The sequence below is a fragment of the Ambystoma mexicanum genome, chromosome 6p, assembly GCF_040938575.1.
Source record: "Ambystoma mexicanum isolate Mex_15411 chromosome 6p, UKY_AmexF1_1, whole genome shotgun sequence".
In the NCBI taxonomy this organism is placed as follows: Eukaryota; Metazoa; Chordata; class Amphibia; order Caudata; family Ambystomatidae; genus Ambystoma; species Ambystoma mexicanum.
The window spans coordinates 624,700,123-624,726,461 of record NC_090935.1 but is presented as its reverse complement, the minus strand read 5'-3'; the positions used below and the strand labels follow the sequence as shown (position 1 = coordinate 624,726,461).

General features: G+C 47.5%; 1 protein-coding gene across 2 annotated transcripts in view; it reads right to left on the bottom strand.

Annotated features, from left to right (window-relative positions):
- The window catches only part of GFM2 (GTP dependent ribosome recycling factor mitochondrial 2), a 925,389-nt gene that overhangs the window by 293,302 nt on the left and 605,748 nt on the right, over positions 1–26,339 (bottom strand). For both annotated transcript variants that reach the window (XM_069627482.1, XM_069627483.1), the window contains exon 12: positions 21,898–22,046. In XM_069627482.1, the coding sequence (XP_069483583.1) occupies positions 21,898–22,046 (149 nt within the window). The remainder of the gene's footprint in view (positions 1–21,897; positions 22,047–26,339) is intronic.

Genomic DNA, 26,339 nt, shown 5'->3' with positions numbered 1-26,339 from the left:
GTGACATCCATCCTGGAGTCGGGCTGGGACCGTGTGGAGCCCGCATTTGCAATCATTGTGTTCCCTGTTTTCCATGGTAACTGCTAAACCAACCGTTCAGGGTGTCGAGTGAAGGATACTGCAGGTTTCGATGCCATCTGCCTCCTTAGGGTAAGCGCCGCGAGGACACTTTACTTGTTGCGGCCACTTTACTTGTTGCGGCCCTTCTGGACTCTCGACCAGACCGCTCGCCTCGCTTTAGGGGGGAGGTCTTCTGCTCCGCCAGAGAAGTCGAGCGAGGGGCCACCCCCCCTTATCTGATGGGGAGGTATTCAGGATCATTTCCACATCTTCTAGGCATGAGATCGCCCGGGAGACCCCTTTGTAGGAAAAATGGACAGTGGTAGGGAACAGGCAGCGATATCTAATCTTTTGGTCTCGCAGGAACAGCGTCAATGGTCTGAGGGCCCTCTGTTTCTTTATTGTCATAGTTGCTAAATCCTGGAAGATCTGCAGGAGTGACCCCTGGAACGTCAATCCGTCTCAGGAGCGGCCTATCGCCATTATTGCTTCCTTTATCGTGTAGAAGTGGACTTGGATAATCACATCTGGGGGGAGTTCCATCTCCAGCCCTCTTTGAGAGCGTAGTATGTGGGTGTGATCCAGGAGGAGTTGGGATTTCTGGAGGTGTGGCAAGAGGGACTGAAACAGATCCCCTACGTACTCCACAAGGTTCTGGACTGGAATCGAGGAAGACACCCCCCATAGTCGCATATTATATCTTCGGGTCCTGTTCTCAAAGTCTTCCTGCTTGTACTTCAGGATCTCGTTTCTATCTGCCAGGGCCCAGAGCTTCTGTTTTAAATCGAGGAGTGAAGCTGAATGCTCCAGAGTCTGGTTCTCCACCTCCCCCAGTCTCTGCTCCATTTCAGTCACTCTCTGATCCGTATGCTACAGTTTGGTGGAGAGCTCTGTCATACAGCTGCGGAATTCCGATTTGATATCCAACATAAACGCTTGGATGTCTTCCTTGGTAGCTAGTTGTCCAGCCAAACCCGGCGAGGCTTGTGGCGGGAATTTGGATGTATCTGGCTTTTTCCCTTTTTCCTCACGGAAGCAACATGGTGAAGATATCCCCGCTCTTAGGGGTCTTGAGATGTTTAGACATGTTGGTGATTCCTCAACTGAGATTCGTAAAAGCACTGCTGTTCAAGAAGGAGAGAGTTGGGTTCTCAGGACCAGAGAATGGTCGCCCCCGTATCAAGAGGCTCCCGACCCCAGTGTCCCGGATATGCAGACGTCTGTTATGGTGTTGTAGTGCCTCTGGGTCTTGATGTCGCTTGGGGGAACTCCAGGGAGGGTCTCTGTGGCGAAGGGCGTTAGTTCATGGGTCTCCGTAGGTCTGATGGCTCCTATGGCACTCCTAAGTGGTATGATATCCTCCCCAGGGGGTTTTGGGGGGAGCAGGCCACCCAGGTGTCGCAACTGTCACCTCCCCGTAGCTTTCAATGGAATGTTGGGTCTTGCTGCCAGCGCCGGGGTAAGCGACCCCTCCGGGAGCCAAGTAATTTCAGTGGGCAGGCGCTGCCCTCCAACTCTTATATTGGTGTACTACGACAAACTCAACTGCACTGCAGAGCCGGTGGCCATCTGCATGTCCCTGTGTGATTCTCTGTGTAGAAAGAGGAGGGGAGCAGGTGCACTCCACCACGCCAGTAGTAGCAGCGATGACAGGCCTCCCTGTGTGTCCCACATAGCGTAGATGTCCCTCTTCATGTGTTGTGGGAGAGGTGTGGTGAATTCCCCTGTTATCTGGGACGTACGTAGGTTTGTGCCTCACTTGCTTAGGTCGGGGGCCCTTGGAGCATTCAGTGGGAGCCTCCGCATTCCAACTCCGAGCGGAGGAGGATTCCCTGCCTGCTGGAGTGAAGAGGAGATCCATTTTGTTGGGTCGGGGGCCCGCTGCATAAGGCGGTGTAGAGATCCTGGGCCAGGGATGCAGCTGCTCGTGTTGATCAATCTATCTGGGCAGCAAAGAACACCTCAACCTATGCGATTAAACCTGAGGTTTCTTGAACATGCCGGTAATATTGCCCAACTGGTTGAGGCAACTGAGGGCTTTTGGGATTGCAATATATGAGAGGGTAGTACCTCCTTTATTGTGCTGGGACACAAGTAAGGCCTACCTATTACTTACGTCAGTGTGGTCGCATAGACTGCGCACTCAGAGGAGAATATTGTCACAAATCTAATTAGGGATAAGAAGGCAGCTCACAAATCCTTGCAGGACACAAATGCTTTGAGCTACAAAATATTACTGCTCTCTGGACGAAGAAATACTTCACAAGAAAAACCCAACGCTTGTACACAGAGTGACAAACTCTCCAGCTCAATGGCTTTCATGCTGTGAAGCCAGCAACAGAACACGATTATCAAGCAAATTAGAACTGAGACAGGGAACCTAGCCTATAGGGGCAATGACATTAATTTGGCATGACGTGATTTTTATTAAAAAACGTTACTCATCAAACAGTGACACTACAAACATAGATGCATTTTGTTTGGTGTCCCTAATTGTAAGGGTGCTCCTAATTACACTCAAACCAGAATAAATACACCCCTCTAGGGAAATAAGGCCAAGAGTCTATATTGTAAGCATAACAAGTTTAATCTTACAGAAATAAAGATGGTAGCAAAGAACTCACACCCTGAACGGTCTTCTTCTGTCCCTCATCCGTTCCTTTCTCCTATCACAGTGGTCCCAGGCAGGAGTTTATATACTCCTGGCTTGCTGCAGTTGTGTCAATGGATATGGGCCATGGCTCCATCCCAACCCGTCCTGCTTCCATACAAGGGATGCTCCAAAGTCTTCCTTTCTTCATCGTCAGCGATACCTGTCAAAACATGCTACTCTACATTTTGCTACCTGACATAGAAACACACTGCAGACCTGCAGACTTTTACAAACCTTGATGTCTAGCCACAGGAAAAACCAAACATTTTTTATGCACAATTTTCAATAATTTTGTCCATATTTCACTCATTCTACTCATGTTATCTGAGCCCTGTATGTGCCCACCACCCTTAATATTCATAACATGTCCCATTTCATTTTGTGCACCGAGCATGCAAAATCCCCTATTCTTAGCCTGCATAGGCTCTTGATGGACAGTCGACAGCTGGTGAGTCACTTAGTGTGCTCTGCCAGTGCTAGCCTTAGTGATGCAACACTGCATGAGCCCTGCGATCCATTTTTAGCACATGCCACATTCCTTCTGGGACGGAGCTCGACTCATCTATAGCACTAAAGATTTTACATTTGCCTAGGATCTGTCATTACATATGTATTCAGCTAATAGTTAATTGTGCCTTATATTTAACCAATAACTGCCTTCTTCAGTGTCTGCCCATGTCTGTGTATGTGATTATATTTGCATGAAAAAGCCTTCCCAGGGCCCCTCCTCCCCATTATAGCACCTAAAACAAGTATTGCCTAATGCTTAAGCGCTTGGGGGCGCGGGAAGACCCTAGTTCCTTCCCAACAATTTCTAGCAGATGTAAGGCTTCCCAAGCTAGCGATGGCAGACGTGAACACCCTTAATAGCCCCTCGACACCGGAAGAGATCACCAAGTCTATCCATGCTCTCCCGAAGGGAAAGGCGGTAGGCCCTGATGGGTTCCCTTTAGATCTCTACAAGGCTATGGTAGAGCAGATGCCCCCACATCTGCTCTCAGTGTTCAAAGAAGCTGCAGAAGTGGCAGCCTTGTCTGGATCAATGTACACTTACATTATCTTACTTAAGAAGCCAGGTAAAGACCCACTGCAATTTGGATCCTACCGCTCTATCTCCTTGAGTGGATATTAAAGTGTTGGCTAAATGCCTGGCTGCACACTTGTGCATCCAGACCAGACCAGTTTTATTCCAGGGATACACTCAGCGGAAAATGTACGATGATACTGAACATTCTATTGTGTCCTTTAGAGCCACACACCGTAATTGTCTCCTAAAATGCTGAAAAAGTATTGCTAGAAAAATTCGGCACAGAGGGCTACTTCCTAAAGTTGTATAAAGCCCCGACAGCAGCAGCAATCTCGAACAGGATCAACCCCCCCTACCCCCCTTTTTGTTGTTCCAGGGCACAAGACAGGTGTGTCCCCACTACCCCCTGCTTTATGCACTAGTAATAGAGACCTTGGTTGCTAATAGAGTCAAAGACAACCATTAAAGGTGTCCGGTACAGGTGGAGGGGGCACAAAATATCCTTCTATGTGGATGATATCCTCCTATATGTCAGGCAGCACGTGGTAACAATCCGGAGAATCCTAGAGGTTATGACTGTGTATCGCCCTGTAGCAGGATGAAAAGCGAACCTTGATGAGACCAAAGTCCTGCCGGTTCAAGCAGACATACCCTGGGACCCTGGAGGGGCTTTACCCTTCAAGCTGCAAAAGAACTGCATTAGATACCTAGGAATGAATAGCTTGGCATAATACATAGAATTGTTTCCAAAAACTATAATCACGTAATATCTACAATTATAGCACACTTTACCCTTCGGAATAAACAACACTATTGTTAGCAGGGAGAATCAACTCGATTAAGATGAACTCCTTCCCCAAATGTATATATATGGCCCAGATGATCCGGATCTCCCCCCACGCTCAGATCTATTGCGTCCACTCAAAAAGAATACCAACAGATTGATATCCGAGCACAGAAAACCATGGCTAACAAATAAAGTATTGCAAGTGGACAGAAAAAATGATGACCGGCTTGGTCAGGACCTTGCGGCTAACTAGTATGGGTCAAAAGATGGCTGGCTACAGCTACAGGAGTATGATGGCTGTCTATGCTTCAGCAATTCAGCCCTCAGGAGGCCCTCGCAATTCCCCTATATTGGGATCCTGCTAGGACCAAATGGCACCTGGTAAGGTGCAATACAATTGAAAGCTGGCATGCAGCCCTGGGCAGATGAACGGTAAGAGATACACGTGTCCCTCCTCGAATGTCCCTTCGGGTGGCCTTAACATTAGCAGGCAACATTTACAAGCAACTCCCACATATATTCGCAACTAGCTTCACCAAAAAGTCGACCCCCAAATCGACACTAGTATTTAAAACATGTTTTTAAACATGGCCCTGCCAAGTTTTGAAAGTGAAACATTAAAAGTGGGCACACCCCACTTCCCCCTTAATTGCCATTGCCACCCCACTATCACAGCCGTCCTTAAATCCGTTAGCCGGCACTAAATACTTTAAATAATAACTATTCACATTATTTTGCATGTATATAATGAAATTGCTCACCAGTGACCGTTACAGGGCAGTGAAGCTACAGGAGAAACGCCTGCACTCTCGTGTAGTACTATTGTGGTATTTTAAGACAGTTACTAAACGTATGCACTCCAAACAACACTTACAAGACAAGACAATCTCTGCCCCTCTAAAAAACTGCGACGATTTATTCTTCTATTAAGGCTGGACCAACTCCCTATCCTGTTGGTCACGGGCAGAAGATTGCAGTTGCCAGTGGAACAACGCACCTGTCGGTTGTGTAAAGGAAGCAATGTATTAGAGTCAGCAAGACATGTTTTGACAGAATGTGGCACTATGATCAATGTAATCCAATGTCACCTGGGGAAGTTCTCCCATAATCTAGCATCAATCGGAACGTCATTATTCTGGCATCACTGCATGAATTCTGAGAGTATGCGAGTAATGTTAGCTCTCTTCAACATCTGGACTAGGATAGAAGAAATATTGGATATTCAGATCTGAAATTAGTACTCGTATCCTAAAACAGTCACTGCCCCTGCCTTGGGACGAGGTAATTGGCTGTGCTGTGAGTGCCCTTGGTACTGTAGTTATGAGAAATGAACTAAGTATAGTTTACCGCCTTGAATTTCTGTCCGTATATTATAGTGGGCATTGTGGGTGTTATTGAGTAAATTTGTACTGTCTCTTTCTTTCTACTTTTTTTTTTTTTTTTTTACATGCTACTTGAGTTTTTAGATTGATTTTATATGTGTAAATGGTTTATTATTTATCATATTGTTATATTGTTACTATTCTGTTCATTGAAGTTTAGTTTATATATGTGTTTAGTTATTAATATGTGTAAAGTTTATTAAATAGACTATCACATTAATTAAATAAATAAATAGGGAACTTACAAGACATGTACATCTTTTTTTGTAAAAAAAAAAAAAGGTTATTTTGTAATATTTATGACGCCTTGTATGTGCTAATTAATGACGAGATTCTGGGTTTATGTCGTCAGCAGAGGTGAGATTAGTTATGAATAAAATAATGAGCTGGAGAGAAAAAAAGACGACCTTCAGGCCTGACTAGATAGGTTTGGGCGAACAAGGGCGACCAAGGGATTGGATACAAGATGGTCCTGCCGTCCACTTTAGAATACACTTAGTGATGGCCTGCCTGGAAAAAGGAAGTCACGGGTTTTACTCTTTCTGACTGGTAATAAAGTCCTTGAAGACCAGAGGGGCTGTGGAGTTAAACACCTACACCTAACGCTACATGCTATTTCATGGCCCAAAGCCCTGCCAATGTTGTCACAGGAGGATCAGGACATTGTTGGCATTGTTTAGAGCTCGTCCGTTAAGGTACCAATGACAAAAAAAAGGATCTGGAGTGCATTGGAAGGGGCAAACATCCAATCACTAGGAATGCAACATTTGGACAAGTGATACTTTCAAAGAAGTGTGCAGTGTTCTGTGTGACTGCTAACATTGCTCCGTTGGATTCTTGCTGCCTGTTTGCAGCGTTGAGCACTGTAACATGGGGTCTTTCCATTCTTTCAATTGCCTGAAGGAGGTGCCTAACCTACAAGAACCTATTGTGCGCGGAGTGCACAGAGTGTTCTGTGTGCAACTCTTTCTTTACAACAGAATCGGACTCCAGCATATTGACAGTGTGGTTCGCCGTATCTTGAGGCAATTGTGGGGCCGGCTGTGGGCACACAGCCGTCCTCACAGGTGCTGGGGGGCCCAGCATCCTGTTGGGATTGCCGGGGGCACCTGGATTTACGGTGGTTGCAGGGCGGGGACCCTGTTAGGCCATAGGGATAAGGCCTGGGAGCCAGGGGCACCATGGATACCGGTAGCATCCAAGATGAAGGGTGCCTGGGCTGGAACCAGGGCACCAGGCTGGTCTGCAGGGGTGGGGGGCAGGCCAGCAGGGACCTGCAGGCCCATGGTCACAAGGTGTGGGCCTGCAGGCCAGGGCTGTAGGACCGTGAAAACATGGTGTAAGCCTGCAGGCCCAAAGCAAGCGACTGAGACAACAGATCCATTCTTGGAGTCTGCAGCTATTCTGAGGCACGCGCCTGCAGTTGCTCCTTTTATTATTTCGGGCCATGACACTTTTTGAGTTAACCTTATAGTCAACCGTTCTTCCCTTTCCAGAGTTTTTGATGGGACCTATGCCTTCTTTGGCGTGGGCGTTTTCTCCTTTCTGGCGCCCGGCCTTGGATCCCTGCACCTCTCGCCACTGAAAATGCGCCAAGGTGACAGCTACCTTTTAATACAACTGGGCACGATGCACCCCCTTTACTCGACCCCTGCACCACTGCCATGTTATCCGACTGCACCGCTTTTTCTTTTTTATTCAGCTCCTCTCCCGCTGCACATAATGCTACCTAGCTAGGAAACAATTCCCGCCTGCATGTTATTCCTAGCTCATGCAGCCTCCTGCCCTGCTTTTGGTCATTTCTCCGTGCACCACTCTCGCCCTAGTGTTGCGCCGACGTCAAGTTCCCTTGCCGCACCCGTGAGCAACACTCTTTTCCCCTTGGTTCCTCCTCGTATCCTACCTATGTGGAGCCCCATCCTGGCCCCCTTGTCCTTGGCTCAATGCTTCTTTAGAAAACCACTTTCCCTTGTTCTATGACCCTTCCCGCCGTATTTAGTTTTTCATTTAATGCTTGCAGTTCTGTCACGGTGGCCTTGTTCCTCCCTTTTAGCTGACTGCCCCTTGCCGGACTGAACCTCCCCTCTATCCATATGCCATGAGCTGGCACGCCACATATGTAGACATTTGCCCCTGAAATATTCCTCCTCCCCTTGCATACCTAGCCATTTCTGTGATTCCTTTTTCTTGATCAACTCTTCTTTTAATACGTTAAATATGTCAGGTTAAAAAAGTCCCATCCCATATCCGCAAAGCAATCCATTTCTCATCTACCAATGCTATCCCGTCCTCTGGGAATTTCTTTAATATAATGGTGGGCATTTGTCTGGAAGGCAGTCATCCAGCTGTCGAAACTCTTTACTACTGTTGCCCTCCTCAGTACGCCTTTCTCGTCCTCTTTTATATCTTCTATTGACCCATTCATCACTCTTCTTAGCAGAGAATAAATGTCAACCAACTCTTTTCTCCATATTTTTTCCCCTTTACCTTGTCGTTTATATACCACCCCCTTGCCTTCGTGGACCTGCCCTGTGGGTCCTTTCTCATTGTTGGTCTGCCGTATTTAGTCATGAGAGGTCCCCTTTCTTTGTCTGCTTTAACTGCAGCTGCTACCACTGTTGGTGCCACCCCCTGGGTTCCCTGCCACTGGTACTGCTGTTGCTCCTATAGGTCCTATTGGCTGTGGATTGGTACCTTGCGGTACCCCTCCTGAGTTTGGCACTATTGGTGCCCCCTGAAGTGGTGGGGCCGGAGTCCCTCTGGGTTCCGACCCTGCCTCCCCCTCCTTGTTTACGACACCTTTCCATTTATCCCATGCCTTCCAATGATCCCCTTCCTCATTATCGCTGCTCTCTGTTTCGGATGATGAAACCCCTTTCCCACTAACTCTTTGTTCTCCAAGGTGGATTTCAGATTATTTGGGGTGTTCTGAGCCCCTTGTTATTCTATTTGTAATCACTTCTGTAATCGTTTTGCCAGTATTGCTTTCTATGGTATCCTCCTGCACTTTGCTCCCTGGTGTCCCATTTCTCCTTTAAAACCTTAAATATGTAAAGGTTGAAGTTTTCCTCATCCCAACCTAAATCTGGGAAGCAAACCATTTCTTTCTTAAATTCATGGTCATACTCTTTCCATACTCCCCCCCCCTAAATGCTTTGTACCTTCAATACTCTCTGCTGGTATGTCACCAACGGTACCCCGTCCTCTGGGTATTTTTGCAGTATAATAGTGGACATTATTTGAAAAGCCGCCATCCATTTATCAAAAACTCTTTGGTACCTTAATAAGACTTTCTCATCCTCCTTTATGTCCTCTATTGTTGTATTCTGTCCTCTCTTTTGGCAATCTAGCAGGGCACGTCTGATGCTCTACCGACTGAGCTATCCGGGCCCTTCAAAAAATATCTATGAACTCTTTTCTCCCTATTTTCTCCTTTACCTTCTCCTTAATGTGCAATGCCTGTGCCTTCATGGACCAGCCTTGGGTGTCCTTACCAACCGTGGGCCTGCCATACTGGATCACCCTCCTTTCCTGCTGTGCCAGTGAGTGGCCCTGCTGGGACTATGACTGTCCCTTGTATTGGTACATGGGTGAAACCTGCGGGTGTCACCTGTAAGCTGGGGTTCATCCCCTGGGGAATAGACCCTGGCGGAATCCCTTGTGCCACCCCCTGTGGTATGGGGACCCCGTTGTCTGCTGGTCCTGGCCCTCCTGCCCCTTGACCGTCACCTGCACTTTCTACCCTTGCCCTTTTCTGTTTATCCTTACTCATTACCTCCTTTCATTTTACCCAGGCCTGCAAGTGGTCCCTCTCTTCGTCCTTGCTACTTTCCGTTTCAGATGACACCACCCTTTGTTCGACCCCGTGCTTTCTGTGCCCCACGGGTTCTGGGCGACTTACCCTGAGCCGTGATGCATGTTTTCAACATTCTTACAATTTTTTCCCAATTTTATTATAACTTTTCACAGTACCTTTTTTGTTTTCTTTCCTTTGCCTCTTCCTAGGCTCCTCCGGCTGCTCCTGCGACCCTCTTGTCTCCTCTCTCGCCCTCTTCTGGCCTTGCTGTATTGTAACCCCCTCCTCGCTGCCGCTGGAATCCTCTAGCAGCAAAGGCGACAATGCCCTTGCCCTTTCCTCCTTCTGCATAACATCCAGCACCCATTGTGCTCCATATTATTTTTCAGCTTTTTTTTTTTTTTTTGCGCATGCGCTCAATTCTTGCACTCTTCTTGATCTTCCATCTGCCATTTTTAGCAATTCTCCTTCAATTGCGTTCTAGTTTTGCCGCCCTTAGCTTTCAGAAAATTGAAATTGTTTTGTCACAACGCTTTCAGAATTTTTGTTGTTGGAGGATTGTCTCAAACCCCCCAACCTTTCGGGTACAAGTCACAGCGTGTACTGACTGCACCACAGGGATTGGCTTATAGCTTCTGTGTAGCTGCCCCTTTAAGCCGCTTTGGCTCTGCTGTCAGTAAAGCCCCCCTTTCCGCCCGTTGGCGCTCCTCTTTGCGAAAAAATTGGGTCTTACTTGACCCCAGCATGATCTGAACACACAACCTTCTGATCTGGAGTCAGAGGTGCTACCGTTGTGCCACAGGGTCCTTGTGCTTGTTTTCCCCCGTATTGATCCCTTTTAGGCCTGCTGCTGCCGTGTTTCTCTTTCCAAATTACTTCTGTTGAACCTGGTTGCCAGGCACCGCCTCCCGGGTAAAGGTTGCCGTCCTCCTTCGTTCGTGTGGGTGGTGCGACCCCTCCTCCCTGGCTCGCTCGCTGTGGCCGAGCGTTGTCTCCACCTCCCTGCTCTGCTTCCACGGTCCTCCAGCTGCTTCTCCCCTCATACTCTTTTTCCGCTTTCTTGGCCCACGCGCTGAATTCTTGCGCTCTTCTTGCCCTTTCTTCTGCCATCACGATCAAAATTGCCTTCAATTGTTTTTTCTTGCCTCTCCTTTAAATATCGTGTGGTCAACCGAGCAAAGAATATTTTCTCTGATGCTGCCCCTCCTTTGGCCCTGCTCCCCCACTGATTTGCTTCGTGTTTTCCTGTAAATGTATTCGGCCGGGCCTTCTCCCCTCAATTGTGGCACAAAATGTGTTAATTTTGCGCTGTGTCTTTAATGTTCCAGCGCATCCGCTCCTTCAGTGCGTTACGTGTGCCTTTCCCTTTAAACTCTCAGTGCGTCTGCTCCCTCCGATCACGTGGGCCTGGACAGGCCACGCCCCTCCTTTGCCGTGCTTTCGTTTCCTCGCCCGGCTTTCGCGGGCTACACCATGCGTCTTCTGCTCACGGCGCTCCTACCCGCTGATGAAAGGGGTTCCCAGCAGCATGCACGTCCGCTGTTCCACTTCGGCTGCGACCGCCGGCTTCCTCCCTGGCCGACACTCCTTCTCAGCCACAACGCTACTGTCCTCCTGGCTCCTTCCGACGCTCACCGACTTCTGGCTCCCGACACGATTCCTGAGGCTTCAGCAATCTTCTCCACGCTACCGGTCGCTGACTGCTCACAGCCCCGGCGACGACGGTAGGTCTGCCTCCCGCTTCTTTACGCTGCCCAACTGCTGTGGGGGGAGAGCTAGGACAAAAGCACGAAAAGCCCGCAGAGGCAAAATGTTTCCTTCTCCCCCTTTTCCAGGCCCTGGGAGCTTACCCGAATGAGGTGAGCTCCTTACCTGGTTTGTCCTTCTCTTGGTTTCTGTGGGGTTACTTATACTCCCCTGCTCCTTTGTTGTCCCTTTGGGGGCCGGGCTTCCCCTGGCCCCCCTGTTGCTTTTCCTTCGCACCTTTCCCTGTTGTGTTGCTTGTTTCCTGGCAGCACCATGGGTGGGGGCACCGCCTGGCTGCCCTTCCCCTTGCTTTTCGCGCCGTTTCGTCCCCCACCCTGCGCCTAACCCCCCAGGCCCTCCATCGTGCCGTACTTTGTACGGTACGGGGCCTGGGGCATATTGTGGGGCTGGCTGTGGGCACACATTTAATTGTTCGGTATTCAAAATTGTTATTTTGTAACAATGTTCTTGCACGGAGTGCCCCAGCGTTAGCATTTATTTCTAGCCAACTCACCGGCTCTCTGCGGCAGCTCCTTTTTGCGGTTAGGCGTTGTGGTGGAACTCCAGCGTCCCACCCGCTCTCTCTTTCGCCCACGTACCTTCGGTAAGCTGCACATTGGTCCTCAGGAGCTCTGGGAGCTCTGCTGATCTTCTGCAGCATCGCAGACTTGCTGTATACTGCTTTGGGAGCCCGCCCCCCCGGCAGCTGGGCTTCTTCTTGATACGCTGCTTCCTGCTGCGTGTACTCTGCAATTCTGCTCGTCCTCGCCCTTCGAGGTGGCTTCTGCTGGCGTGCTTCTTTCCGTTGCTGCTCCTGCACCTGAGATAGCTTAAGCTTCATCAGCTATGCCTCCCGCAAAGCCTTTAATAACATCTTGGCCTTCTTCCTCTTCTTCACCTCCTTTTGGAGCTGTGCCTCATCTTGGGATTTAAATATCCCGCTCAGGTGCCTTGGTCTGCAGCAACTAGACTGCACCTTTCAATAAATAACATTCTGAATCCTCATTGCCTCCGAGCCCTTCTTCTTTGTCTCAGTACCACTAGCATTATGGGAACTGAAGTCCATAGAGGATTGGGTGACATTAGCTTGTTCTATTTTACAGTAAGCCATCAATAGTTCAGGCAACATGGAGGAAATCATGAGATAAAGAGGTCACCATTTTCCCCCAGAATGAGACCCCTCCCATGTGATCCTCCCACACAATACCACCCCCAGGGTCAGGATCAGGTAGCGGCTGCCTTTCCCTGGCCACATGAGAGGAGGTTCATACCGGGGTCCTAGTGATGATCTCCTTAGATTCATCACAATCCCCTTCCCTCCCTGCCGAACAGGATACAAAGAATTGCTTGATTTTCCATGGATACGTAGGTTCTAAGGTAGAACATCACTGCCCTTCAAACAGTGAGTCTGTGCAGTGTTTTCTCCCCCTATTCTGTGGCTTGGGTAAGAAAACTGGTAACTGCCTACTGATTGAAATGCCATTTTGAAATCTATTTTGCAGATATGTGTTATAAAACCACTTTATGCTTGCGAATAGCGACACATTTTCCTTTGACAGAGAGCCTGCAGTTTGCTTACCCTTCCGGAGAAAATTACAGGATTAGCTCCAAAGGAGGTCCCCTTCCTTTCGTAAATACTGCATTTAAATTCCAGCCAGTCGGGTAATGCATGACTGGTGGGTAAATGCATTTCGCACCTTCCATAAACGCTTTGACTACGGGCACTTTTCACCGTGACACTTTTGGTTTGTAAGGTAGTGTATGCTGCGAGTGCAGCTCAGTGTACTTTGAGCCAGTTGTAAACTAATTCTGTCAAGGAGAAAAAGCAGATATCGGTAGAGAGGCAACAGGCAACCGAGCTGAGGGTCACGACGAACGGAGGCCGAGGTAGAGACCCTCAAGAAAAAGGTGTCTGCTATGATTCAGACAACGTGGGCCTTGGAGGACACCGAGGGCCGCCTGCAAAGCAATAATATAGGGATAGTGGACCTTCCCGAAAATGCAAACGGTGAATCCATGGAGTGATTTCTGAAAAAGTGGCTGCGGGAATACTTGGGCGAGGAGGGGCTTTCGAAGCGGTTTGCGGTAGAGCTGGCCCACAGGGCCTCAGCACAAAAGCCTGCACCGTGGCCATACCTAGATGAGTTGTGGCCAGGATATTCAAATACCGAGATTGTGACGTCCTCCTACAGGCAAGCCAGGAGAAGGGGCCCGGTTGGATTCTCCAACGCAAAAAAATTGTATTCCCAGACTACACACGATGGGTGCAACAACGGCAGAGCTACGAGGAGATAAAGCGGGTCCTCAGAGAACATGACATCCGCTACATGCTGTTGTATCCCGCAAAACTGAAAATGATCAAAGCGGTCCGCCAAGGGTTCTGTAATACCCCGGAGGAGTCGTGGGAACGGTGGGAGCAGACGGCAGCTGGTCCACAAACTCTCGCCAAGGAAGGCGGGGCAGGCGCACTGGCAGGCAAGGCAGCAATAACACCGTCAGAGGTGGGTGAGAGGCAAGGTCCAGACGATCAGGCGGCGGGCCACAGGGTCACAGTGGCAGAGGACTGATCACTCTAGCTGCATGGAGAGGATGGACCATCGACAGGGGGCCCGGACAGAACTTTGTGCAAACCTACCCCACCAGACGAGAAGCGCACCCAGGCCTTTGATCCCTAGAGGGGGGTACAGATTTATGGCTGAGAGGCAGACGGTTACACTGCAACTGCGATTTGGGCGGAAGGAGGGGGCACTTGGACAGGCACAGACAATCTGCCACCCACACAAATTTGTGCAGGATCGCAGCACGCACCTGGCATGACCACAGGGTTCGTCCGCCCCCCAGCGACCGCTGTGCGGGAGGTGTGCTGGAGTGGCGTGCCCACATTGCAGGTATTTTACAGGGGTTTCCGTGCTAATTGAGGTTCTTGTTAACAGGGTTAATGTGGCTCAGTAAGGGGGTGGTGTTTATGTGGGGAATGGGAGGCGGGGAGGGTGGAGATGTCCAGCTCAGAAGGAAAGCTGCCAGGCACATAGGGGAGCAGCGCCCATGGAGGGAACGAAGGAGAAGAGTAGCACGACCAAGACCATGTGAGCCTTGACTATTCTCACGTGGAATGTGAGGGGGCTGGGGCGACCAGTCAATCGCAGGGAAGTAATGGGGTTCCTGAGAGTTGGGGGGTGAAAGGCACGGCACAACCTTCTCCTCCTACTCCAGAGGAGGTCTGACCTGAATTGCGGGGGGGTCCCATTTCAAGTAACCAAAGGACAGTGTGAAGAGGAAGGCAGTACTCTTGTCTTACTGGGTCTGCTGGATGGGAGGGAAGTGTGCGTGACAAATTCATATGCACCTAATATCGACCTATTCCCGTGGTGGTAGGCATGATGGGGGGCACAGACACAGTATGGGGTGGGGTGGGCTTGGCCCCCATTGCTTGATTACGGAGGTAGAGTCCAGGAATGGGGTTCTGAGGACATTACTGCAGCCTTCCAAAGGTATTATGAACAGCTATACAAGAACAGGGAGCCAGCGCCAGCCCGGGATATGGAGGAGGTGCTGGACCAGGCTTCGCTCCCCAGATGGAGAAAAAAGGTAGTACTCAAACTAGAGGAACCCTAACAGATGAGGAGATTAGAGTTGCAATTGAATCGCTAGGGAGTGGGAAGGCGCCTTGGGGCGGCGGCCACCCAGCAAAATTCTATAAGATACATGCCGATTTATGACAGGGCATTCCAGGAGGGGAGACTTCCAGCATCCCTGTAAGAGGCTATTATCATGGTGCTGCTTAAGTCGGGCAGAGAGCCACGCCATAGCGGGTCATACAGGCCAATTTCACTAATCAACAGACACCAAAATACTGCGCAATGTGTTGGCAGCCAGGCTTCTCAAAGAGGTTTCCCACGTGATCCATCAAGATCAATGTAGATTTCTTTGGGGCAGAAACACCACAATGAATCTTCAGAGTCTCCAATACATTATAGAAAAGTCCAGGGGTTGATGGAGGAACTGTCGGTGGTCTCCTTAGATGCGGTCAACGCCTTTGACTCAGTCAACTGGGAGTGGATCTTTAAGGTCTTGGAGAGGAATGGGTTGGGTCAGAATATGTTGAAGTGGATCCGGCTGTTATATCGTGACCCCCCTGGCGCAGGTTAAAACGGGTAAAGTGTTCACATGCAGCTGGCAACTTGGGGTGGGGGGACGCGGCAGGAATGCCCGCAGTCACCCATTTTATTCGCATCAGCACTTGAGCCTATGGCATGGATTTTTCTAACACAATTTAGTGGCGCAGGGATCAGGGTGGACGATCAACAAACAACGTATAATTTCTTTGTATGCTGACGATGTCCTGTTTTATGTACATAGCCCCTCTGTGCATATCCCTTACATTATGGCGGTATTACAGCACATGGAAGTCTTCAAAGGGTTTCGGGTAAACGTGGAGAAGTCGCTGGTGTTCCCACTGCTCCCTGAGGGGTAAGGAGCTGCAAGATCTGCCAGTGGTTGGACTGCGGTGGAAGGATGAATACTTCCGGCATTTAGAGATTCAAACACACAATTCCATGGCAGACACCTTTCAATACAATGTCGGGAGAGCACTCAATGGGTTAGATGGCAGGATTCAGTTCTGGAACAAGCTGCCCTTATCCCTAATGGGTAAGATAGCGATTTGCAACAAGTTGATACACCCCAGATTACTTTATTTCTTTGCAAATATCCCCCACATGGCCAGAGTCCCGTTCTTTAAGCTGCTAGCAAACAAAATCGCACACTTATTACGGGGAGGGAAACGACACAGGGCATCACTGGCCGTTTCTCGAAGGAGGTATTGGGAAGGTAGACTGGGCCTACCAGATTTTGAGCTATATTTTCAGGCTTCCCAGCTGTAACATGCCACTAGATGGTACGCAGGAGAGGGGGGGACTAGACCGGCGGCTGATGGGGGAACCAAAGAGGCACACTGGATTCAAGCTACTATGGTGGGTTACAAGGGAGTCAGAAGGACCTTGGCTGAGTAAATTGGTGAGGCAGGCATGGAAAGGGCATGCACCAGGCTCCGGCTGGGAGAGGGCTACAGTGCCGAGATAAGAGCACTGCAAGTCTGCAAGAACCATGCAATTGGTCCAAGAAGAGGAGTGGACCCGAGGAAAGCACACTATTGTGGGCTCTGGAATGGTGGGGCCTCTGAGTGGCTTCCATTTCTATACCTTTTGCAAGACATGCTCTGTACTCAATACTCAAGATTACGGATATCATAGACCGTTGGAGGAGGGGGAAATGGAATTAAGTACCAGTAATGAAGAAATCTACTAGTCAACAAAGGATCCAAGTGATTTTAAATTCTGCTCTATGGATGAAAACACAGATCAACTCAGCCACTTCTGTGGGGTTGTAAGAAAGCTAAATTAGTTATTGCCTTGGAATAGCCCTTTTTTTTAAATCATGGTTCAGATTTTCCATCTTGTAAAACTACATTAATACATTTCACCCTATTAGCCAATAGCCCACTGTACTTGGTAAGAGGCAGTGTCTCCAACATACAGCTACACGACTTACCGGTGGTAATGATCAGCTACAAAATATGAACATAGTTTTTAAAGTACTTCATTGACAGGTGAGACGGTAATGGTGCGTTTTTAAAATATTGACAAATTAAGGTTTAACTGAAGCTAATAATAGCTTTGAAACAATCTCTCCCCTTGTGCACCAACAGGAATTCACAGGTTCTCTGGGAAAAATCTACATTTTGGGTTTCGCTTCAGATTAATGTCCATGAAAGAATCGCCCAGATTCATGCAAACACACATGTAATCTTCCTAGAAAATCACTTAAATCATTGTGTTTAAAGTAGGTGTTTTGCATTTATTGGGATGCAAGTCCAGTGCCTCTCTTGTGAGCATTTTGAGGCTTCGCTAAGTTTTACTAAATGCCCTGATTGCCCGAATGAGTGGATTGTACGGAACTTCAGCATAGGAGAACGGTTGATACTTCAGCCCCTTTAAGAAAACCAAGCAGTGGCTTTCCAGTGGTGCCAGCAGAGCTGGTCTGCTCGGCTTCTCTAACATGGTTGCTAAAACTGCTCCCAAATACATGTAAACCAAGAAGGGGACCTCAACTACACTGAGATATCCCCAGAGAGTTAGCCAGCAGTTTATGGTACAAGAGGGAGTTGGGAACTCCAATCTGACAGATGTGGTTCTCAAAGCTGTGGTCCTTATCCATCCAAGCCCAGAGGACTAGGTTTCCCAAGTTCCCATCACACCTGATCCCCATTCCAGAAGGGGGAGGCTGGAAGGTGTGGGCAAAGCCCAATAAAATCTCAAGGGCTCCGTTAATAGGTGGTGGTAGCAAGAAGATCTCCTTTGGTGCTGGCTGGAGAGAGGATTAGAAGAAGTTGGGGAAGGAGCCAGGAGACTAGAGCATAGCCCCTGGAGCCTGAGGAGAGCAGGCAACCGAAGGCTGGAGGAGAGACCCAGAGAGCTGAGGTAAGGAGGAGACAGAACGTTGTAGGGAGTACCCGCAGAGCCGCTGCAGGGAAAAGGTGGCGTTAGCAGGTTGGAGAAACAAAGTTACAGAAAGGGGAAGAGACAGGGAAAAAGCGGGGAACAGTTGTGCTCATGAGGAAGGTACCCAAATGGGTGAAGAAGGGGACAAAAGGGATGAAGAAGGAGTGAGAGTAAGGTGTGGATTGGGGAATCAGAATTGTGAAAATAGAAGAGCCCAAACGGATGAAAAGGGTGCCTCAAAGGGTGAAGAAGATAGGGGAGTTGAAAAAGACTTGGAGAATCTTAGCTTTTGTTAGAGGGAGGCCCAAAGGGGCGAATAACGAGAGGAGAATAAACAGCTGTTGAAAGAAGCTATTGATGAGTGATGGATACAGAAACAACAGGAGATAGAGGAAAGTGAAGCAGAGGGAGTGGAGAAAATATTGAAGCACGTGAAGGAAAGGAGAAACCTTGGGAAGGAGGAAAATAAGGTGACAGAAAGAAGTCAAGGTGAATGATCATGTAGTAGGAGAAACCGAGGGGAGACTGTTAAAGGACTACGAGCAGGGATATTAGAGCAAAGCGGGGAGCGCTGAACTGTTAAGACAGGTGGTGGACCCGAAGATAAAAAAGGGTTTATCTAAGAAGGCAAACAACAAAGCGCAAGGATTTGAGTGGGTGAAACATGAGGCAACATGTTGGGGCAGAGAGGGATTGGAGCAGGGGGCTGGTGGAGGAAACCCTGACAGAGGGGAAGTGAGGAACCTAGTGAGAACCCTATGCCAGCGTCAGTTCAGCCTCCCATCATCTGGCTCAAAACCCATCCTAGTAAGCCTGCCTCTCACAAACCCACGTATGGAATCCACCCCACAAGCTCCAAGCACAGCGCTAAGAGTCAAGGAGAAAAAACAGTGAAAGCCGTGGGAAACAGTGTGTGGGAACTATGGTTAAGTCAGAGAATGGAGATGGACAAGAGGACATTTTTCAATGGTATCCTTGAACCTCCTCTAAACCCTACTTCACCATGCTAGAAAACAAAAACAATGGACACTCGTCAGACAAAAGAATTCCCAAATGTCCGAACCTATAGAAAGAAAGACACAGAGATTCTACACTGCCACTTAGGACATGGTTACTCCTCTGGGTCAAACAACATCCTTTTGTCAGGTAATCCATACTGTTTCTAGTTTTCCCTTCTCCTGGCATGGAGTCCTCCTACAAGTGGAGACTGATGTGTCCAACAAAAACAGTTTGTTCTTTACCCCTCCTGGGTTATTCCACTCACTAGCCCTGTGTGGGCTTCCGGCTTGCTCAGCTGGGTTTGTTTGATTACTTCTCTCTTCTCCTCCTGTGGTAGCCAGATCTTTAGCTCCGAATGGACCTGAGGCTTGCTCAGCCTTGTTTCGTTGGTTGCTTCTCTTGTCTCCTCCTCTTCCTAGATGTTATCTTTGGGTGCTGTAGATTTACTGGTGCGTCTCAACGCTCCGTGAGTATTGCGAAGTAGACACTGTGTGACTATCTCTTGCTTGTCCCTTATTCTCCTCTTCTGGCTCATTTGCTTGTACCAGGTGTTCCTCTTCCCACTGTCCTCCTTGTGTTTGTTCCAATTCCTGGCTTTGTCACCCTGAAGTTCTCCGGTCTTGCTGCTCCTTCCTGGCTCGTCCATACCAGCAGTTGTCATCCTTCTTGTTGGTCCCTTTTGGCCTACTTAACTTTTGGATTCTGTACTTTGTCTGGGTAGCCCCATCTGGACTACTTTGGAACTCTTCAAATCTATCGTGGACATCCTTGTCAAGGTTTTTTTTAGCATGGTGCGCTTTTTCCCCCAAAGCTCCTATCTTTAATTGTTTTTTTTTTATAACGCGCTTAATACCCAAGCTGGATTTCTATGCGCGGATCCGGGATTCAAACCTCTGTTCTGTGCGGTCTTGCTTCCAAGACCAGCATGTTGCCCCTGTGCTATCCCTCCTTGTATCCATCTTTCCCAGGACCTTGAACAGAGTGGATTTCCGGAAGGACCGAATGATGTTAGGGTTGCTGTGTTTGTTGAATTTGTATTCACTTGTGCACTGTTGGACCTAATAATTGTTATGATTGGCTAAGAATATTGGGTTAATGAAATGTTTCCTACAGATGACTGATTAGATTTATCACCAATTTTTTATAAGAATTATTTTGTTGTATACGATTTTATAATGTCACTGAGATATTGATGTAATGTGTCTTTGCATTGTGCTTTGGCGATAACAATAAATTTGATACACATTGTAAGCATTCTAACGGGGTGGGTCATATTTGATGTGTTCATTTTAAGTGACTATAGACAGGATCCTAGTTAACATATGTGATGTTTCTAATGATTTAGGAGCTGTATGTAAACAGGCTCGGACTAATAGATCCATTGTTTTCTGTATATGTTACTAGTGTTTTGTGCCGGTTGTTACTGCAGTATTACATACCAGTGGTTTTTCTTTTCAAAGCTCCGACGTGGAGCTCACTGGGGAGATGGGGCCAGTGAGGTCACAACTACACTTCTGCCTTACTCCAAAGACTTCAGGCTTCTCACCAGGATGGCCGATTACAAAAAGGGGGAGAAGTAGCAGCTACAGCGGATAGGTCTTAATGGAAAAGAGAAAACATTAACGAAATGAGCAGACAAATGGAATAACCAATCCCACCCTAGGGGTAGAAAGCAACTAGGGAATCAGCTATCAAACCTTTTATTGCATGATCAACCAATCGCTAATTTTATAAAAGAGCTCAGGGATCCACAATACGGGGCAGAAATCAGCCCACAGACCAGGAAGCAGATCCAGGAGAGAAGTAAGTTGAGTTGGAGAGCAAGTGCGAGGGAGGGGACCCACTGACCACGAGTGTTATTGCTAGAAAAACCTAACCAGGCTTCAATGTCACTTATGTCTGGCAAAAGAATTTGCACAAGACCTGAAAGCACATGAAAAATAAATTATAATTTTGGGGGAACAACAGGCCCAGAAGAGACACCCTTGGCTGAAGGGTGAGAGTACGTAGACCTCACAATTACCCTAAATGCGGGCAAGAATACTTGCTTGTAGGAGTCTGTTAAAAGGTATGAACCTCGCTCCAAGAAGTTGACCCTCAGGTAGAGGGCAAGAATATCTGGGCTTGGCAAGTACCTTACGCAAGTAGGAAGAAGTACTTCCTGGTAAGAGATTATCAGGAAGCTAGCAAGGTGCAAGGTCTCTATGGCTATGGTTGTCAAGAAGCTTTAGGACTCACAGTCAAGAAGCAGGCCGAGCGCTAGAGCCATGATACTATGTTTCTGTATAAAAGACACCGGGCTCTAGATGTTCTGAGCCTATATACTACAATAGAAAACACTGGAGAGATTACTTTTCCCTTCATTGCGACACCTTGAGTTGACCCATCCTGAATTCCCCTAGAATGTGTAGAAGTTATTCCCACTGATCCTAACAAAGTTAATAAAGGTTGTTTGAAACTTGCATATTTTGTTGATTTTCATTCACATGGGTGTCACCCCTTCAACTGCTCGCACTACCCCCAATCCCATTCGCTGCACTGAAAGGACTGCTCCATCTGTCCATTCTGAGCTTCCCGCTTCAGCTCCTTTTCTTTCTCGCTCCATGCCACTGGAACATCCCTCCCGCCAATATTAAAGCCTAGCCCCACTTCAGGCTGTGAAGACTGCACTCAAAAATCATCTTGTATACAGGGTGTGGGCAACTGAGATGTACAGAGGTACTAACCCGCCCCCCCCCAATCCCAAACCGTGTCCTCAACTGCATATTAACGAAATTAATGTCTATTGTGTTCTGCCAGGCCGTGTTGTCCCAGTCGATGTCCCCTTCGTCACTTGCCTTATATGCTGTTTATTAATGTGGTTACTGCTTATGCAAAGTGTTTCTGGCAGAATATGATCACTATGCCCAGGATTAAAGTCATTAGATTACATTATACTATTACTCACAGGAAGTCCTGGTGGCACTCATTGGGAGCAGGCAGGTACAGAGTAATGGCGTCCAGCAAAGGCTGCACTCCTTTATTCTTCAGCGCACTTCCACATAGTATGGGCACTGCTTTCTGCGCCAAAGTGATCCTGCGCACCGCAGACTGGAACTGCACAAAGGAATGAAACAAGAGCAATATCAATTGTGCATTTCTTTACTCCAGGTAATACTAATAAAATGCTATACAAAAAGCCACACTTTTACTGTAGTTGTCCCAAGACCATTCAAAATACACACAAAAACAAGGCATTATTTGCTTATTCAGAGATAATGTTTACGAAGTGGACTGCGTGGTGTTGAAAAGAGGAAGAATGCAATCTGGAGGAGAAGCCTTACTCATAGGAGAGAGAAGACAATATGGAAAGGAAAATGCAGAAAGATAGAAAACCCAGAGATGTGTCTCTTTTCTGATCACACTTGAGTCTGCCAGGGCTCTTGTGTGTGGGAAATTACTATTTCCTGCAAAACTGGTTTCTTGAGGCCTCGAAAAAGGGACTTGGCTTGAAGAAGCAAATAAGCAAAACTGCTGTACCTCCAATATTAAATACCATATCACTGCATAGGGTAAACAATAGGAAAAATGTGCGACAAACATAGAACAACGGTCTACCAATCCAACCAGTTGTAATAAATTTAAGTTACAGAATGTTTAGCCTAAAGAAAAGTGTATGTGGTTGGCCAAGGAAAAGGTGAAGATGAAAGGATGGTAAAATAAATGACAGATTTGAGATCCAATAAGAAAATGTGCAATCAAATATCCATCAGACATGAACAGAATATTATTGAATGGGTGAGTGCTCCTTTTGCACAACAAACATTGCAAGATGCATCCCTTGTGGGTTAGTGCAAATGATCACAAACATACTTAAAATAGACACATTTTGAGCACTTAATGTATCCACAGCAACACATACATCACTAATTGGTAATGATCATACTCACAAACGTTTACATAAACATAAATCATAACAAACGTTTACATAAACATAAATCATAAAATTAACTCATAATTTAGCTCAACATTTTGACTCCAAAGATTTCCCGACATACACGTGCAAAAGGAATGCATGCCCAGATATATACAAATGATTACAACTAGCGTACCCAAGGCATGACAGTCTATGCATTGGGCAGCTCTATGGTGCTGAGGTAAAGACTTGAGGGGTGAGAAGAGTTAGGCAAAAGGTGTATGTATAAGGGAAGAGAAGAGCGGGGTGCAGTGACAGACTCCTCCTCCTTCACCGCTAGGTCCTCTGCTTACTGTGGGCAAATGTAAGCAAGACAACATTATGCTGCACATGGTACACATCCAAAAATAAACACATCAGACTTTATTTGCCACACACCTGCTACCAGACAAAGCAACATTATCGCCTCTGCCGGATATCCTCCTTCCCAAAAGGTAGAGTAGTTGGCACCAACAGGGTGAAAGCAGAAGACTAATTTAAACCTGGCCGTCTCTAGACAGCTGCAACAGTGGATGCCCACAAAGCCCTAAAGGGTTAGGAGGATTATCCCAGCCCCGTGGTCAGGATGTAGGGTTATCTTGCTAATTCTAGGCAAACACAATTCTCGTCTTACCTCGCGGTACCTAACTGAGCAATCAAGACCAACTCAACTGCCTTGGGCGAGGTAGACAAAAAGATGGGCACAGTGTTACTTTGAATAAAGGATTGATCACATACACATACTTCTGTATTAGGAAACCAATTACAAAATTATAGTTCATAAAAGGTAATCAAAGGCGTTGGTGCGGGTTACAGGTGAGTAAATAAGGATCAGAAAGACTATAGGCAAATTCTTTACACTACTTGTTACGAGTCCACTCCAAAGCTTGTACCCCCGGGTACTTCAGGGCTGGCAAAGGCTCAATCGAAAGTGAGTGTCACATATAGATTAATGGAAGAGACAGCATGATTTCGGAGCTGGATATTGGTCCTAATACTGCACAGTACACCAACGCCAAGAAAAAGGGCACAATGTTAAATAAAAGGCCCTGTGTTACAGATGAGGTTCTGGGAAGAAGGAGGTGCCTTTACAAAGTCAATCCCAGTACAGGGAGCCCGCAGTCGTGCATCTTCAGCTATTTATGAGCGCTGGTAGTCAATGTGGAGTCTCTGCAAGGTAAAAAGATCAACAGAGGCAGCACCTATGTTCCAGTGGTCCAGTTCAGGTTTGATGGTCCTAAGGAGGTTCATCACGCAAGATGCATTGCTATGGAGCCGCTGGTGATGATCCTGTGCCAGGCACCAGAAGAAGTGCTGCAACTGAGGTACGCTGCAGCAGTCTGGTTCCCTAAAGGTGCATTTTTGGTGCTGGTGATACAGATGGCGTCTATCAGTGGCAATACAGGTAGAAGACGGACTACCCAGTGTCACAGTGTTATTTTGGTTTCTTTGTTCTTATTCTTGAGTAGCAACCACAGACCCCGAGCCCTGCCTGTTGCCAGAGTCCTGCGTTTGGTGCGGTCGCCTCATCGTGTTAGGTCTAAACAAGGATAGGCTTTAAGGTTTACCTGTGCTCATCAGAACAAGAGAATAGGACAACCGCCTTCTAGGTTCACCCTGGTTGATATAATTCTAGTATTTGTAGAGCGTCAAAGAGAAGAGTTCTGGAAAGCATGAAGAGACAAACAGAACTTCCTCATAACTCTTGGATAGGTGTCTTCTTGTATGTCTGAAATGAAGGCTGCAGACCATCGAGTTATGAGGGTGATTGACGGTTCAGGGGGTAATTTGGCTCCAAATCACAGGGTTGCAATTTTCAAACGTTTACCAGCCACCCAATCACAGAGGAGCGGCCGCATTCAACTTTCGCATACTTCATCCCGAACTATCCCTCAGGCGTCCACCCAGTTTTGAATCCAGACACCATTCACAAAAACGTCATTCCAGTTTTGACAACTGTAACCCTGGGTTTGCAAGACAGCATATAAAGCAACCTCTGTATCCAATTAACTCTCAAGTAGAGACAATGTCTAGCAGGTGGACTGCACTATATTTAAACAGGGGTTCCTTGAAGACAAACCTTGAGGGTACAGTAGGCGATAACTTACTAAATCAAATAAAGACTGGCATCATATGTATTGAGTGATTAGGGTGCAAGTGATGCATGTACACAGACCTTCTGACAGCACACCACTCCAGAAGAGACAACCTGCGAGAAGCTGACAAGGTCATACCTCAGGTCTTACGAAAATGGTGTGCAGGCTGCAGAGAAAATACCATGGGGAAATGTTTGCAGCTAAAAGCAAATTGTGGGGACACAACAGCAGCCTGCAGGACAAACATCTGCCCATTCGTTCATATGCCTGCATTTTAGAGGAAGAAAGGTTATGAAACACACACGGGATATGTTCTGTCCATTATTACCTTCATAGGAGCAGTCAGGGAAGGTGCATATCCGGTGGGTAAGAGAATGAAAACACTTGTATAGGAGAGGCCAACTGATTGAGGTGTCAGAAAGAGAGGCTCAGTGAATAAAGTCTAAGCATCTCAGCAATTAGGGTGTGTAAGAAGAGTGAGAGTCTGCTTACTTCTCCCCACCATGTGAGTGAGAAGGAATGGAACCATCAAAAGAAAAGAGGGATCCTGGACGGGACAGCAGAAGTGGGAGTTAGCTGGAGGCATAAGAGCAAGAAGGCAGCTATTTGATCCTCAAAGGCTTGTGACTGAAGGATGAGGAAGGGACAAAATCCCACATCCTAAAATAGATGATAGGCCACTTCCAAAACAACATACGGCTGTCAGGCCACTTTCCAACAGACGAGGATGAATGGGACTGTGTCGAGTCTGTGGGAGGTTTATAAAATACATCTTGCAGCAAAAGCTTTCATTTGGTGTAGAATGTGGTGTTATTCATCAGTCTTCTAGACAGAACTGAAGTCTAGGTGAGTGGACTGTGCAATTAGTGTTTTACTATGCCCACAGAACAATATACATTGGACGTGTGGAAACTGTGCCAGCTTCTTACACTAACTGAAAAACTGGGGCAAATATCTTTGGCTAGGGAAGAATCATGTAGAAAGGTTGCCCAACAAAGCTCCGTGCAAGAGTCCGACTTGAAGTCCTATGATCGGGTGATGCAACCTGGGGCACAGCATGATGTTGGAAAAGCTCATGCAAATTAGAGGGAGGAGGTCTTCCACCGCAGGGCAAGTACCTGTACTGGTGGCACAATGGACGCAAGATACAGCTAAGTTGAAAAGAGATGTTATACAGTCACCTAGATCCTAATACACAGAGTAAACTAGATTCAGAAACCCCAAGGCAGATCTGAAGGTCAGAGTTCTCAGAGACTGAAAAAGCCTGCAGCAATAAAAAGGAAAATTATCCCACTACCAAAGCAGAGACGATCGAAGGAAGCATGCCAACACAATGAAGAGAAACAATGGACAGAGAGC